At 27.6% G+C, this 13,351-nt stretch overlaps 1 protein-coding gene across 1 annotated transcript; it reads left to right on the top strand.

Moving 5' to 3' along the window:
- The first annotated feature begins 610 nt into the window (after positions 1-610).
- On the top strand, positions 611-1,420 carry LOC145060446 (uncharacterized). Its single transcript, XM_079008108.1, has one exon. The coding sequence runs from the start codon at positions 611-613 to the stop codon at positions 1,418-1,420; it is 810 nt and encodes a 269-aa protein (XP_078864234.1).
- The last annotated feature ends 11,931 nt before the right edge of the window (positions 1,421-13,351 follow it).

Raw genomic sequence — 13,351 nt, 5'->3', positions numbered from 1 at the left:
TTAATTATATCTCAGGTGAGAAATCAAGAATTCCTTTATTAGTATTTGAATTTTATCTATTTAATTTCTTATTTATATTATATATAATTTATTTTTGAAATAGGTAAGAGGGCAAGGATATGACGGAGCAAGTAATATGCGGGGTGCATTTAACGTTTTGAAAGCATTGATATTGAAAGATAACCCTTCGGCATATTATGTACACTGTTTTGGCAGTTTTGCACACCGACTTCAATTAGTGGTTGTGATTGTAGCAAAGAACCACGATGGTGCTGAAGATTTCTTTGAGCAATTAACTTTTGGTGGTTAATTTGGTGTGTGCTTCTTGTAAAAGAAAAGATATTATACGGGAGAGTTACAAGTAAAGGGTTCAAAAAGAAATTGGTAATGGTGAAATTGACACCGGAAGAGGTTTAAATCAAGAGATTTCTCTTGTTCGAGCAGGAGATACAAAATGGAGCTCACATTATAAAACAATAACAAGTGTGTTTTGGGAGGTTAGGTTCTTAATTATGTTGAAGATGAGGGGTCTAGTTTACATAACCGAAATCAAGCATACAGTATTTTGTCATATTTCAAGACGCTTGATTTTGTGTTTTATTTACACTTGATGTTGGAGATTTTTGGTCTCACGGATACCTTGTCAAGACATCTTCAAAAAAAGGATCAAAATATTTTGGAAGTGGCTTCTTTGGTGAAAGTGACAATGAAAACGCTGAAAGCTTTAAGAAATAATGCATTTCCTTCAATATTGGAGAAGGTTTTTTCTTTTTGTCAAAAACATAAAATTAAAATTGTGGAAATTTCCGAATGTTATGTTACTCCAAGAAACCGTAGGACCAAGATTACTAATCAACATCACTTTGAAGTTGATATTTTCCACACGATTTTGGATATGCAAATTCAAGAGTTTGGGAATCGTTTAAGTGAAGTGAGCACCGATTTACTAGAATACATGTCGGCTTTGAGTCATTGTAATTCATTTTCTATGTTTGACAAATCAAAGTTGGTGAAGCTAAGTGAGTTATATAAAACGGATTTTACTGATTTGGAAATGGTGTATCTTGATGGTCAACTTGAAACCTATTATCACTTTTTGATTGATGATGAGGGATTTGCTAATTTGAAGGGCATTGCGGACCTTTCTCGTTTGATGGTGGAAACCAGAAAACATCGTTCTTTTCCTTTGGTTTATAGGTTATTAAAGTTAACTTTGGTTTTGCCCGTCGCAACTGCAACCACTGAAAGATGTTTTTCCGTAATGAAGCTCTTGAAAACCGAATTGCGTAATAAAATAGGTGATGATTTTATGAATGATGCTTTGATTTATAGTGTAGAAAAAGAAGCACTTGTGGATGTTAGGATTGAACGAGTGATGGAGCACTTTCAAAAAATGGGTAAACGAAGATGTCGACTTTGAAATGTTAGACTTTTGCGGTAGTTTGTTATTACTATTAAAATTTTAATTTTTAAACACTTATCTTATTATCTTTTATCAGAAATTTTATTTTGTGCTATTCTTTGCAAAATTTTCTTGTTCCGTCACAGGACGTTACTAAGAAAAATAAAATTAAAAAATTATAATTGAAAATGCTATAAAATTATTAAAACCATAATCATCTCATTATAAGAAAAACAAGATCTGAAATAATATAAAAAACAAAAATGTAACAGAGACATCAAAGACAAAATTGATTATTTGTTTTTATAAGGACAATTTATAGTTATATACTATCATGATCAACATTACTTGAAATTTTAACATCTCTTCCTCTTTGCCAACTTCATTTAGAAACATTTATTTTTTATTTTAGCATATTTTTCATGACTTACACATCCTTCTTTAGAATACTATATGGTTTCTGCATTTCCATAACCAACTTTCACATTTTTCTTCCTTGTGTTAGCATGAAATGCTTTAAAAAAATATATCTTTCATACTCTTCAATAGAATAACAACCTGCTATATTATAAAAAAAATATTATATGAATCATTCTTATAACAAAAAAAACTTATAGTTATAGCTTTATACTTCTATCATGTTGTTAATAACATTAAATAAATTCTTTGATAACAATCTAACCAAAACCATCATTAAAAAGAAAATTATAAACACCATCATATTATGTAAAAATATGATAAATACAATGAATATATAGAACATTTTTGAGAATACATCATTGAAAACAAGATTATAAACACTATCATATTATGTAAGAATATGATAACAACAATAAATATAGAGAACATTCTTGAGAATATGTTTAGGGATATATTATCATATATTTTTTAGTAAACTTGGTAATATAAACGACATTCTTGAAGAATCTGGTTAGACAAAGATTATCACATTATGTAAGTATTTAATAACACCCTGTAATAATGTTACTACAACTAAGAATATAGAAAACATTCTTGAAGAATATGTCTAGAGATATAATATCATATAATCTTATAGTAAAAATGTAAATCTGGTACTATAATAAACATTTTTGAAGAATTTGTAGAATAAACACGTCTAATTGAAAAATTAAAATCCAAAATCAAAAATTATTTTGACATAAACAAACAATCTATTAGAATAATTTTTTTTACAGTAATAGAAAAAATCTTAAACAACAAACAATAAATGTAAACGAAAAACTAATGATTACCTAGATTTCACTATTTTGGAAATCTTCAATCTCGTGAACCATGTTGCTCGTAATATCCATGTGAGATTCTTCACTGGGCACATTCTTGAAGAATATATTGAATAAACACTCCATAATATGTCATCTTCTTCACTAGGCACTCCATCCTCTTCTCGACAACCCTAAAGGAATTCAAAATTGATGATAATACCATCGCCAATCCAAGATCTTCGATCACCTTCTTCACAAGCCAAAATATAACGACACTACCATCATTTTCACTACCATCACAATCCTGAGTACCCACTTGCAAATCAGAGGCAAACACATAAAGAAAAAAGTGTGAAGATGGTTAAAATAGGGTTGTATCAGCACCTTCACTAATATAATCTTCATATATCCATCTCATAACAAATTTAAGATAAAAAAAGATCAAAATACTATAAATAAACAATGATCTTAACAAAAAAGAATAATATCCGATTAAGATCAACAAAATGGGAGGGATATCAGTAGAGTAGGGGAAGATGATAATCTATAACATTTCTTGATTCTCATTCCTTATTTATTGGTTTTTTATTTTTGGTCACACATTCACATCATAATTAAAATTTATAAACCTAACACACACACACATACACACTCTCTCTCTTTATATATATATATATATATATATATATATATATATATATATATATATATATATATATATATATACACTCTAATAAATGAAGGTCTTTTCGCTATATATCACACTCTCATTCAATTTGTCAAATGTCTTTTTGTGGTTATTTTGAATTAATTTTTTTTCCACATGTCATTTTATGAGTTTTCTATTTTAATAAATTCTACATAATACTTTAATGTAATAATTACAATAAATATAACAATAAATGAATATCGATTTCATTAATGGACTTATCTTCCTATTTCAAAATTTTCAAATTAAAGCTCATTAGTTTATTTTGTTTATTTATTTATATTTAAAAGATAAAAAAAATTCCATTATAATAATTCATTATTTTTTTTATTTTCTTATAAACTCAAAGTTCTCAAATATTTTAACATTTATATTTAATTTTTTTCTAAATTAACCAATATAATACATGTGTCGCATAACTAGTATAGTAGCAAATGGATATCAATCTCCTTAATAATCTTATCTTTTAATTTCAAAATTTTCAAAATTAAAGATCATTAGTTTTTTGTTTATTTTTTAAAATTATTTGTTTAAATTTAAAAGATAAAAAACATTTCCATTATAATAATTCTTTAATTTTCTTATAAATTCAAAGTTCTCAAATATTTAGAACTATATATATATATATATATATATATATATATATATATATATATATATATATATATATATATATATATATATATATATATAAACCCATGTGATACATGGGTCTCACAACTTGTATATATCTATAACTATATATCTTATAATAGAAGTATTTTTCTAAGAACCACATTGATTTGAAACTCGTTTGTCTTTTCATATTCTCAAATAACTTTTCAAATGTTTTCTAAGTAATTGATTTAGCATTAAACACCAAACATGATATATAAACTCTTACATGTAAGAATGATGTCAATAGACACAATCTTTTAGAACGTATTAGTATTGATTAAGTCCCTATAAGAGCTTTACAAGTCAAGGTTGTTGATGAATGTATCATTTTTTACTCATAGTTTGATCGTGTTATATTTTTTTTTCCAGTAGTGATGTGCAATTTGAGTTGTGGTTTTCAATTTTCACAGTTACATGTGAGAACATCATCATTCGCCTATTTGTATTTATATATTCGTTTTTGTTATGACTATTTTAATGTGCTTTGTCTTTTCTTATATTTTCGTTTCCTTTTATATTTATATTTGTACATGTATAAAAGGTTGTTTGAGCCACATATTGTAATTGATTAAAGCAATACATGTTAAGTATATTGATATGCTCCATAATTTGTATCATAAAAGCTTAATTTCAAGTTTATCATTATAGCAAGTTGTATAAATCTTATATGAAGTGGCTTAAAATGAGAAGTTTACAAGCTTAACAAAGTTTCCTTCATAATTAATTTAATGTTATTAATATTTTTTTATTGTACGCCTTAAAAGGCGTAAAACATGTCATAATGAGTTTTTATATCAACTTCGTATAAATATAATTATTTCAAAATTAATAATAGTCATATGATTATTTTAATAGCGTGTATGTATGTGTCACTCTCTCTGTATGTGTGTGTGTGTATATATATATATATATATATATATATATATATATATATATAATTCTATTATGCGTAACGTGGGAAATTTACTTAAATCAAATTCATTTTTATTTTCACAACAACAAACGAGTTTACTAATTTGTGTATACTTATGATTTCAAATATAAAGTTATTAATCACTACAATTCAAAAGTTTTTGTAACTTATGGTTAATAATTGATAATTACTTTTTTATTTTCCTCTCATTTATATACATTGTATCCATATTCGTATATATAAATAAGTTTTCTCACAAACAATCACGTGTTTTAAGATATTTTAATTAAAATATGAAGAGTTGAAAAAAAAGAATGTTTTGCCGCATCAGGGTCATTACTATGCATATTTTTCTTAAAACAATAAATATTCTTTTGTAATTAGTTTAGTGTTATTAACAAATTTTGTTGTATGCCTTAAAGGCATTAAACATGCTATAATGAGTATTTATATCAACTTGATATAAATTTAATTATTTCAAAGTTAATACTAGCGATATGATTATTTTAATAACGTGTATGTATGTTATGTATGTGTCTATGTGTGTGTATATATATATATATATATATATATATATATATATATATATATATATATATATATATATAATATGTGTCTTTTATATATTTTTATATGATTTATCAATGTTTAATAAAGTTTTTTTTTTGTTACAAATGTTATAGTAGACATTGTAGTGTTTTTATGTTATTAGAAGATGTAATATTTATGTTTTTCATATATTTGTTATTCATTAAATACATAAACTAACATAAAATTTCTATATAATTTACAAACCTTAAAACGGTCATTAAAATCATCAAATATTTATTTTTTATACTATTTGTTATTCGTTATATATAGAAATCAATATATGTTTTATATACATTTATTAACATTGTTTTTTCATTTATAAATATTAAATCACAATTTATAGAATTAGGAGAAGTATTAAATAATTGTGTGGATGTGTGTGTTTGACGTTAAAAAAACTATCTAAATATATTCATGCGCAACGTCCGGAGATTCGTCTAATATGTATATAAAATTGCATCAATTTTTCTCAATATATATTGCTTTTCAACTTCCAACCTTCTTTAACTTATTAAATATAAAATACTATAATTAATATACTAGATTATTTGAATTATTATATAATATACTTAATTATTTAACTTATTATTAATATAATTTATACTTAGCTTTTTAATTTAAATATAATGTTACAAATTTTAAATTATCAATATAATATATTTGAGTTGTTTATTTAAATATAGTATTTGATTTAAAACCTAAACAAAATCTCAAATAAACTAAAAAAATGATTAAAATTTTTAAAAAGTTCAAATGTTTAAACATGTTGAATATAAACCCCGACTGAATTTTTAAATTAACTAAAATAGTATTCAAAAACTATTTTTATAGTAATAGAATATTTTGCAATGTGATTATGTAAATTAATTAACAATAATAGTTAGAAAGTAGCATAAAATTATATATATATATATATATATATATATATATATATATATATATATATATATATATATATATGATCACATAAGTAGAAATTTAAATTAATCAACTATAACAATTATTAAAAAAAAAGTAACAGTATATCGAGAATAATATGATGTTTTATTTTTACGCAAACTGCATATAAAGTTAACTAAGTAATATTGTTCAAAATAGTAAGAGATTATATATATATATATATATATATATATATATATATATATATATATATATATATATGTTCAGGTTCATTTTAGACCATTCTAATTTTGTAAGACCGTGAGACCAAATCTAAAAATAATTTTAAAATGCAAAATAAATGGAAAAATCCAAAAATTCCTTTTTTTAAATATTATTTTCGGAACTTGAATTAACTAAAAAAAATAAAATAATAAAAAAAATCCCGTTTTCTTTGAAAAATACGTGAATCATTATAATAAAATATTACACTGACATATTCTACAAAATAATTTTAAAATGCAAAATGAATGAAAAAATCTAAAAATTCTTTTTTTAAATATTATTTTCGGAACTTGAATTAACTAAAAAAAATAAAAATAAGAAAGAATTCCAATTTTTTTGAAAAATACGTGAAATATTCTAATAGAATATTACACTGTACATATTCTAAAAAATAATTTTAAAATGCAAAATAAATGGAAAAATCCAACAATTCTTTTTTTAAATATTATTTTCGAAACTTGAATTAACTAAAAAAAATTAAAAAAAATTAAAAAAAAATTAAAAAATTAAAAAAATACGTCTCACGGTCTCACAAAATTAGGCCGTCTCACATGAACCATATATATATATATATATATATATATATATATATATATATATATATATATATATATATATATATATATATATATATATATATATATATATATACACACACCATTTTAAAAAATCAATCTTTCTTTCGTTATTTGAATAATTTCTTACATCACAATAGGTAGACTTTAGCTTAGTAGTGAATAATACAAGACACGGTCTCACTTTTGAAGGTTAAAAGCCCAAAATATTCTCATCAATTACTAACTAAATAGGGCACCTTAGCCGGCCCAATGTTTTTTTTACCATAACTCATTTTTGAAAATAAAACTTAGAATTCTTAAAGCGAAAAATGATAATCATTATACAATATTTAGGCCCATAATCAACAGCTCAATTTACACGAAATCCTATAGAAAGATAGTGTCAATTGTTGAATGAAATATATAATCATCTCGTAACAATTAATGCCAATTTGTGTCGCATTAAGACTTTACACGTGTGGTTTTTCGTTTATTATTTAACTAGGTGTAAAAACTAAAAAACCATATATTATCTGAGTTGATTAAAAAAAATAAAATTTTAAAATGTAAATAATATGTATTTTTTTAAATAAAATTTTAAAATAAGGAATGAAATTTTCAAATAAGTAACATATTAATTGCAATTTAGTATAATATTTTATTACATTTGATAGTTTACATATATAAGTATAAGTATTATGTGACTTTTTAATTTTTAAATTTTTTTTAATAAAAAACCCATAAATTGACATGTGTATTATTTATTTAAAAAATATTACAAAATGATAAGTGTCAAAACTCATTAGAGATTGCTTGTGACAAAATTATCTTTGTTTATTATAATAGATAAGTATTAAAACAAATATTCTTATCATCAACGCATAAACATGTGTATTCAAAACATTTTATCTTTTAAAAAAATATATTTTCATAAAGGGATTTTAATTTTTATTCTCATTGATTATGTCTTTTCGACCATTATATTGTTTAAACTTATTGTGGTGTTATAATTTGAGGGGCTGTAACCTAGTAGTTTAATAAAATTCGTAAAACTAGGGATGCAAATGGGGTGGAGTTAACCATCTCTGTCTCCATCTCCGAGTGGCTAACTTGATCACCATCTTGATCCCCATCCCCGACGGATGCGGGGAAGCAAATCTCATATTTTTTAAATTTTGGGCTTTCCCCAATCCATTCCTGGTCCATCTCCGATCTATCAACATAATAAACTCAACTTATGTAATCTAATCATTTCAAGTCTAATAAGTTATTAAAACTAGATGCTATTATGAAATTGGTTTTACATAAATTATAAAGTTTAACAAACATCAAAGTAAAAAGTGACGATTTGGTATATGGACCGTCAAACGAAGTGAAAATTGACGAACTCTAATAATTGGGAACAGAATTTGATATACTAATTCTTTATCTGACGGTCTAATACAAATCAATTAGTACTTAGTGGACTTATTTCAAATTCAATAAATTATATATATATATATATATATATATATATATATATATATATATATATATATATGTGTGTGTGTGTGTGTATGTGTGTGTATGTTTTATAATATGTATAATGTCATCAAAGCGAGGGCGAGACGGGTTGGGGATTGGTATACCCAACCCCAGTTTTAGCATGATGGGGATCTCCAACCCCATACTTGTGACCCATTTTTTAGGGGAATCCGTATCCCCGACTAGGGTGGGTTAATCGGGTTCCCCAACGGGTCGGGTGAAAATTTCATGCATAGTTTAAACTACATTTTAAAATGCTTGTAGAAATAAATTTAGAGAGATTGAGTAATCTAACCATTTTTCAATGGTATTTTAAAAATAATAACTGATTTTTTAATAAATAACAACATGGTCCGGAACAGGTCATTTCAAAGCCGTTTTTAGAAAAAGGGAACAGTTATAGGATTCGACCCGGTTTTGTGGTGCCTCCTATAAATACCGTTTCGGAGTTCAATTGGACATCATTTCTCGAACATACATTTTAGAGACTGTTCCGAACTTCTACAACCTTCATTCCGGAAACCGTTTCGAACTCAGTAATTCTCAAATGTCTTCTTCTTGCAGGGAAGAGTATTATTTTTATATGTAAGTTTATAATTCTACGTCTTTACTATAGATTGTATGCTAACGCACATAATTTATGTAATTACATAGGTTTTATTTGTTTTATGTGATTTTTAGTTGTTTAAACAGAATTATAGGATTACATTTAGTTATATGTGTATGCTACATCGAAAAATCTTACAAATATCCTCATTTTGACTCGTGCAGAACGAATACGAAATCCATATAACACCTTTGGAATATTAAGTTCTACTCCAAAATTCGACTAACAGTTCCGAAATATGGATCCGAAATGTTATTATCTGGAGTCCATATACAGAAATAGGTTCCTGAATTTTGATCTGGAACTGTGATCCGGAATAGTGTATTATGGAATTATCTTCTGGAACATACATACTAAATTGCCTAATTAGTGATTCTTTTAATTGCAGCATGATAGAACACACGAAGCGGTTGTCACTACAACCTATGGGCTTGAACTCAGGCAGGAAATCATGGTCAGGTTACAACACAGACCAATTTCTGTAACCATGTTTAGGTAATCATGTTTTGGTGATTATGTTTACATGCCGATGGGTGTAGAATGTCACCATTTACTCTGTCACTATCTTATGTGCAAGGAATACACTACTTTACGTCCAGTTGACCTACAAGAGCATCTCTTTTTGGTACACGACTATCAAGTTTGCTTCGACAGGAAAGATTTTTGCAAGATTACCGACTTGCGATTTGGGGACTTTCCCCCCGAGTTCTGATTTTGCACAATTCAGACAACGTGTATTTCCATTTATTTCGGCTTTACGTTTGGTGAGAATAGCTGACCTTATGCAAGTGTTCAATCACTTACTTCATCAATTAGGTGATGCAGACGCAATGAGAGTCTCCCTGTTGTATACGCTAGAACATGAATTTTCTGGGAAATACCCTCGACATCCGGTTACTAATTGTCTTACATTTGTCTCTAATTTAGACGAGTTTAACAAGTATACAGTTTATACTTACATTAGATCAAAATGATGCACATACTTATTAAGTGCAGTTGTTAACACAGGTACCCATAGGACAGAGTGATATGTGATTTCACTTACAAACATCTGTAAACTATCTTTGACAAGATTGAAGAGCATTTGAAACCAACAAGGAAAGAGTCGACAATAGACATACATATACTTTGTAGGGATTTTTCTATGCATTTTAGGTCTGTTGATTATGTTTTATAATAGTTTTTAAGCAACAAGTATCTCAAAATATTGGTTACTTTTTTGATGTCTTAATATCATGGAGACATTTCCCAATAGTAGTATAGTTGTTTACTCTATACTGGCTGTTATCCCTCAAGTAGTTGCATACTCTATGCTGAGGCATTTACACTGTGAACACATTCTTGATGTTAGAAATGTATGTAGCTTTGTTCACCGTATAATCTATAAGTTGTTTTGAGAAAATAACATAACATTAACCTTTATATATTGTTTTATGCAGCGTCCCCCCCCCCCAACGAATTGATGCAACTTACTTAGTAGGAGCGTGCTGCTTTGTGGTGGAGTGAGAGTGCTCCATGGATAAATGTTGCAGATTATCCGATATTTGAGTTTGCCTTTTTTATTATGCATGTTTTAAACAATTTCCTAATCGCCATGTACCAAAAACAACTTTATCCTTCTAAACAACATTTTTTTCGAATACTATAATTTCGTACAGACATTACTGCGGGTTTTTTAGATCACCACTTTCATATTGTTGACTACTTTTTTGAGTATTTTTAATGTTAGATCTACTCTTAGACTTGACATTACTTTTGGCATTTAACTTGATCCTACTATAAGATTTAGTTTTTGTTGAATACGTGGGAAACCAGTCGTCATAATTTCTGCTTATGTGACTGATCCTTTGGCAACGACTGTATTTTGTTTGAATCGGACCTTCGCCTTGGGGTGGGATACGGTTATGGTTTCGTGGTCGTCCGACTTGTTGTTTGTCCATCAATGGTGGTAATACAACCATGACTTCATCCGACTATTTGTATTCAACTGGAACTGGCATATGAAACACAATCTCTATATATGTTGATCGATGTATTCCCATTGTGAAGTATGATGACACCCATGTACTGTAGTGTTGATGTCTCAGTTCCTTGAATATCGCTATAGCATGAGAACAAGGTATATCTAACAATTGCCATTTCCAACATGTGCAACAACGAGATTCTATGTTTACTATACCATTTTTCATTTGGCTAGTCACCTTATATCTGCTTTGATCAATCTGGTATACCTAAAAACTAGAGGATTTGTTGATCCTCCTATCGATAACCTTCTTAGCATAATCAATAATATCTTTTTTCGATTTCAACTATAAAAAACATTTGCGTATATGTTGTCATCCATAGTAAGTTATACTACAATTATCATGGAAGTATTATAATATAAATAGATACCTCCAGCATTACGTCACTGAGACCACCATTGTTGCATAGTGGCTCGAAAGAAATCAATCAAAATTGTTAGTGGTTGTTTTCGTGAGTTACCTGATAATACATTGATGGAATCAACACTGTTTGATGTCACAATATTATACTGAGCCACAGGGAAATACGACCATGCCCATTTCTCGTACCGATTATGTCTAGCCATTTACGAAAATATTCGTTTAGTGCATGAAGTAGCCTACCCAAGCTTTTTTGAAATCAGATTGCCGATAAAATTTTGCGGCCTCCAAAAATAAAATCTCCATTCTCTCTTGTTTGCCGATCTTTGCTCTCATATTCATCAATAAATGACGACAACATAATCCATGATATGCATTCAGGAACATAACTTGAATAACCATTTCAATTGAATTAGCTCTGTTTGATATGATATCCAAAAGGGTATGTCCCAAATACATTCTTTGAGTCTTGATAAAAACCATATCCATGACTCCCCACTTTTAGTTTTCTCGACACCAAATACAATAGGGAGGATTTGGTTATTACCATCCAAGCCTACTTATAGGAACATCATGCCAAAGTGTTTCAATTTAAGGTGTGCTCCGTAAATGATAATAATAGGATGCAAACAAGTTTAAAATTCTCGAACCTAAAAGCTAATTAATATTAATATATTGATCATTAAAGCGATCACATGTGTAACAACAACAAATATAAAGAACTCAAGAACTCATTATATAAGAAATATTACCATGTAATCGATAGCCATGAAAAAGTATTCAAATTTGTTTTCATATCTTGTCTTTATATGTGTAACTGTCCCAAGATTCTTCTTCTCCATGTTGTAACAATATAAAGACAGTCTTTGAAATCTTTCTTCATGGGTCCCTCTCAACAGATTTAGAGCATACATTGTAGCACTCCATGCTTTCTAGTATGAAATATGTACCCTAAGACGGTCATTTAAAGTTCATTGTATCTATTTCCCCCGCAACATGTTACATATATTATCAACTAATATGTCCTTCAAGAACCGACCCAATACCTTTTTGCTGGCTTGTCGATGATGGAGATGTGGTTGTCTGTTTGAGCAACTGTGCCTCTCTGATCGTTTAATCAATTGAAATGTACTAGTAGTATTTTTTTAGCTGTATCCGCCTTTCACAAATTTTTATAATGCAAACAACTTCAAATATGTCTTTTGTAGATTTTCACACTTTATATTAGAAGCCTTCAGTAACACTTTTGAATCCTAAATTAAGCTTATGTTCTTCTTTTCTTTTGAAGAGTTGGAATAACTTCACATATGAACTATAACTGTGGGTTGTGGCACCTTTACGTTTTTATTGAGCTAATGCGGGCAATGGTAAATGTTCAGACATACTACAATGGGTGGTTTGTGTTTCTTCAGAATCGGAAAAATAATATGGGAAATTTTCTTGTTGTGGTTTTTAGGTTTGTAAGGGCTCAGTTTCCTCCTATTCACCTTCAGTATCAATCCCATCAAATTTAATGTAACTTTGAAATGTTTAAGTGGCTCTCCATGTGGAATTATATTACCATCATCCACCAACAACATTAGTATTTGCTCATCATTTTTCGATTCATCAACAACCTTA

This window comes from Lactuca serriola, chromosome 6 (genome assembly GCF_051521515.1).
Source record: "Lactuca serriola cultivar US96UC23 chromosome 6, Lser_US96UC23_V15, whole genome shotgun sequence".
Lineage (NCBI taxonomy): Eukaryota > Viridiplantae > Streptophyta > Magnoliopsida > Asterales > Asteraceae > Lactuca > Lactuca serriola.
The sequence above is the reverse complement of the archived record's forward strand: the minus strand, read 5'-3'. Positions and strand labels throughout refer to the sequence as shown.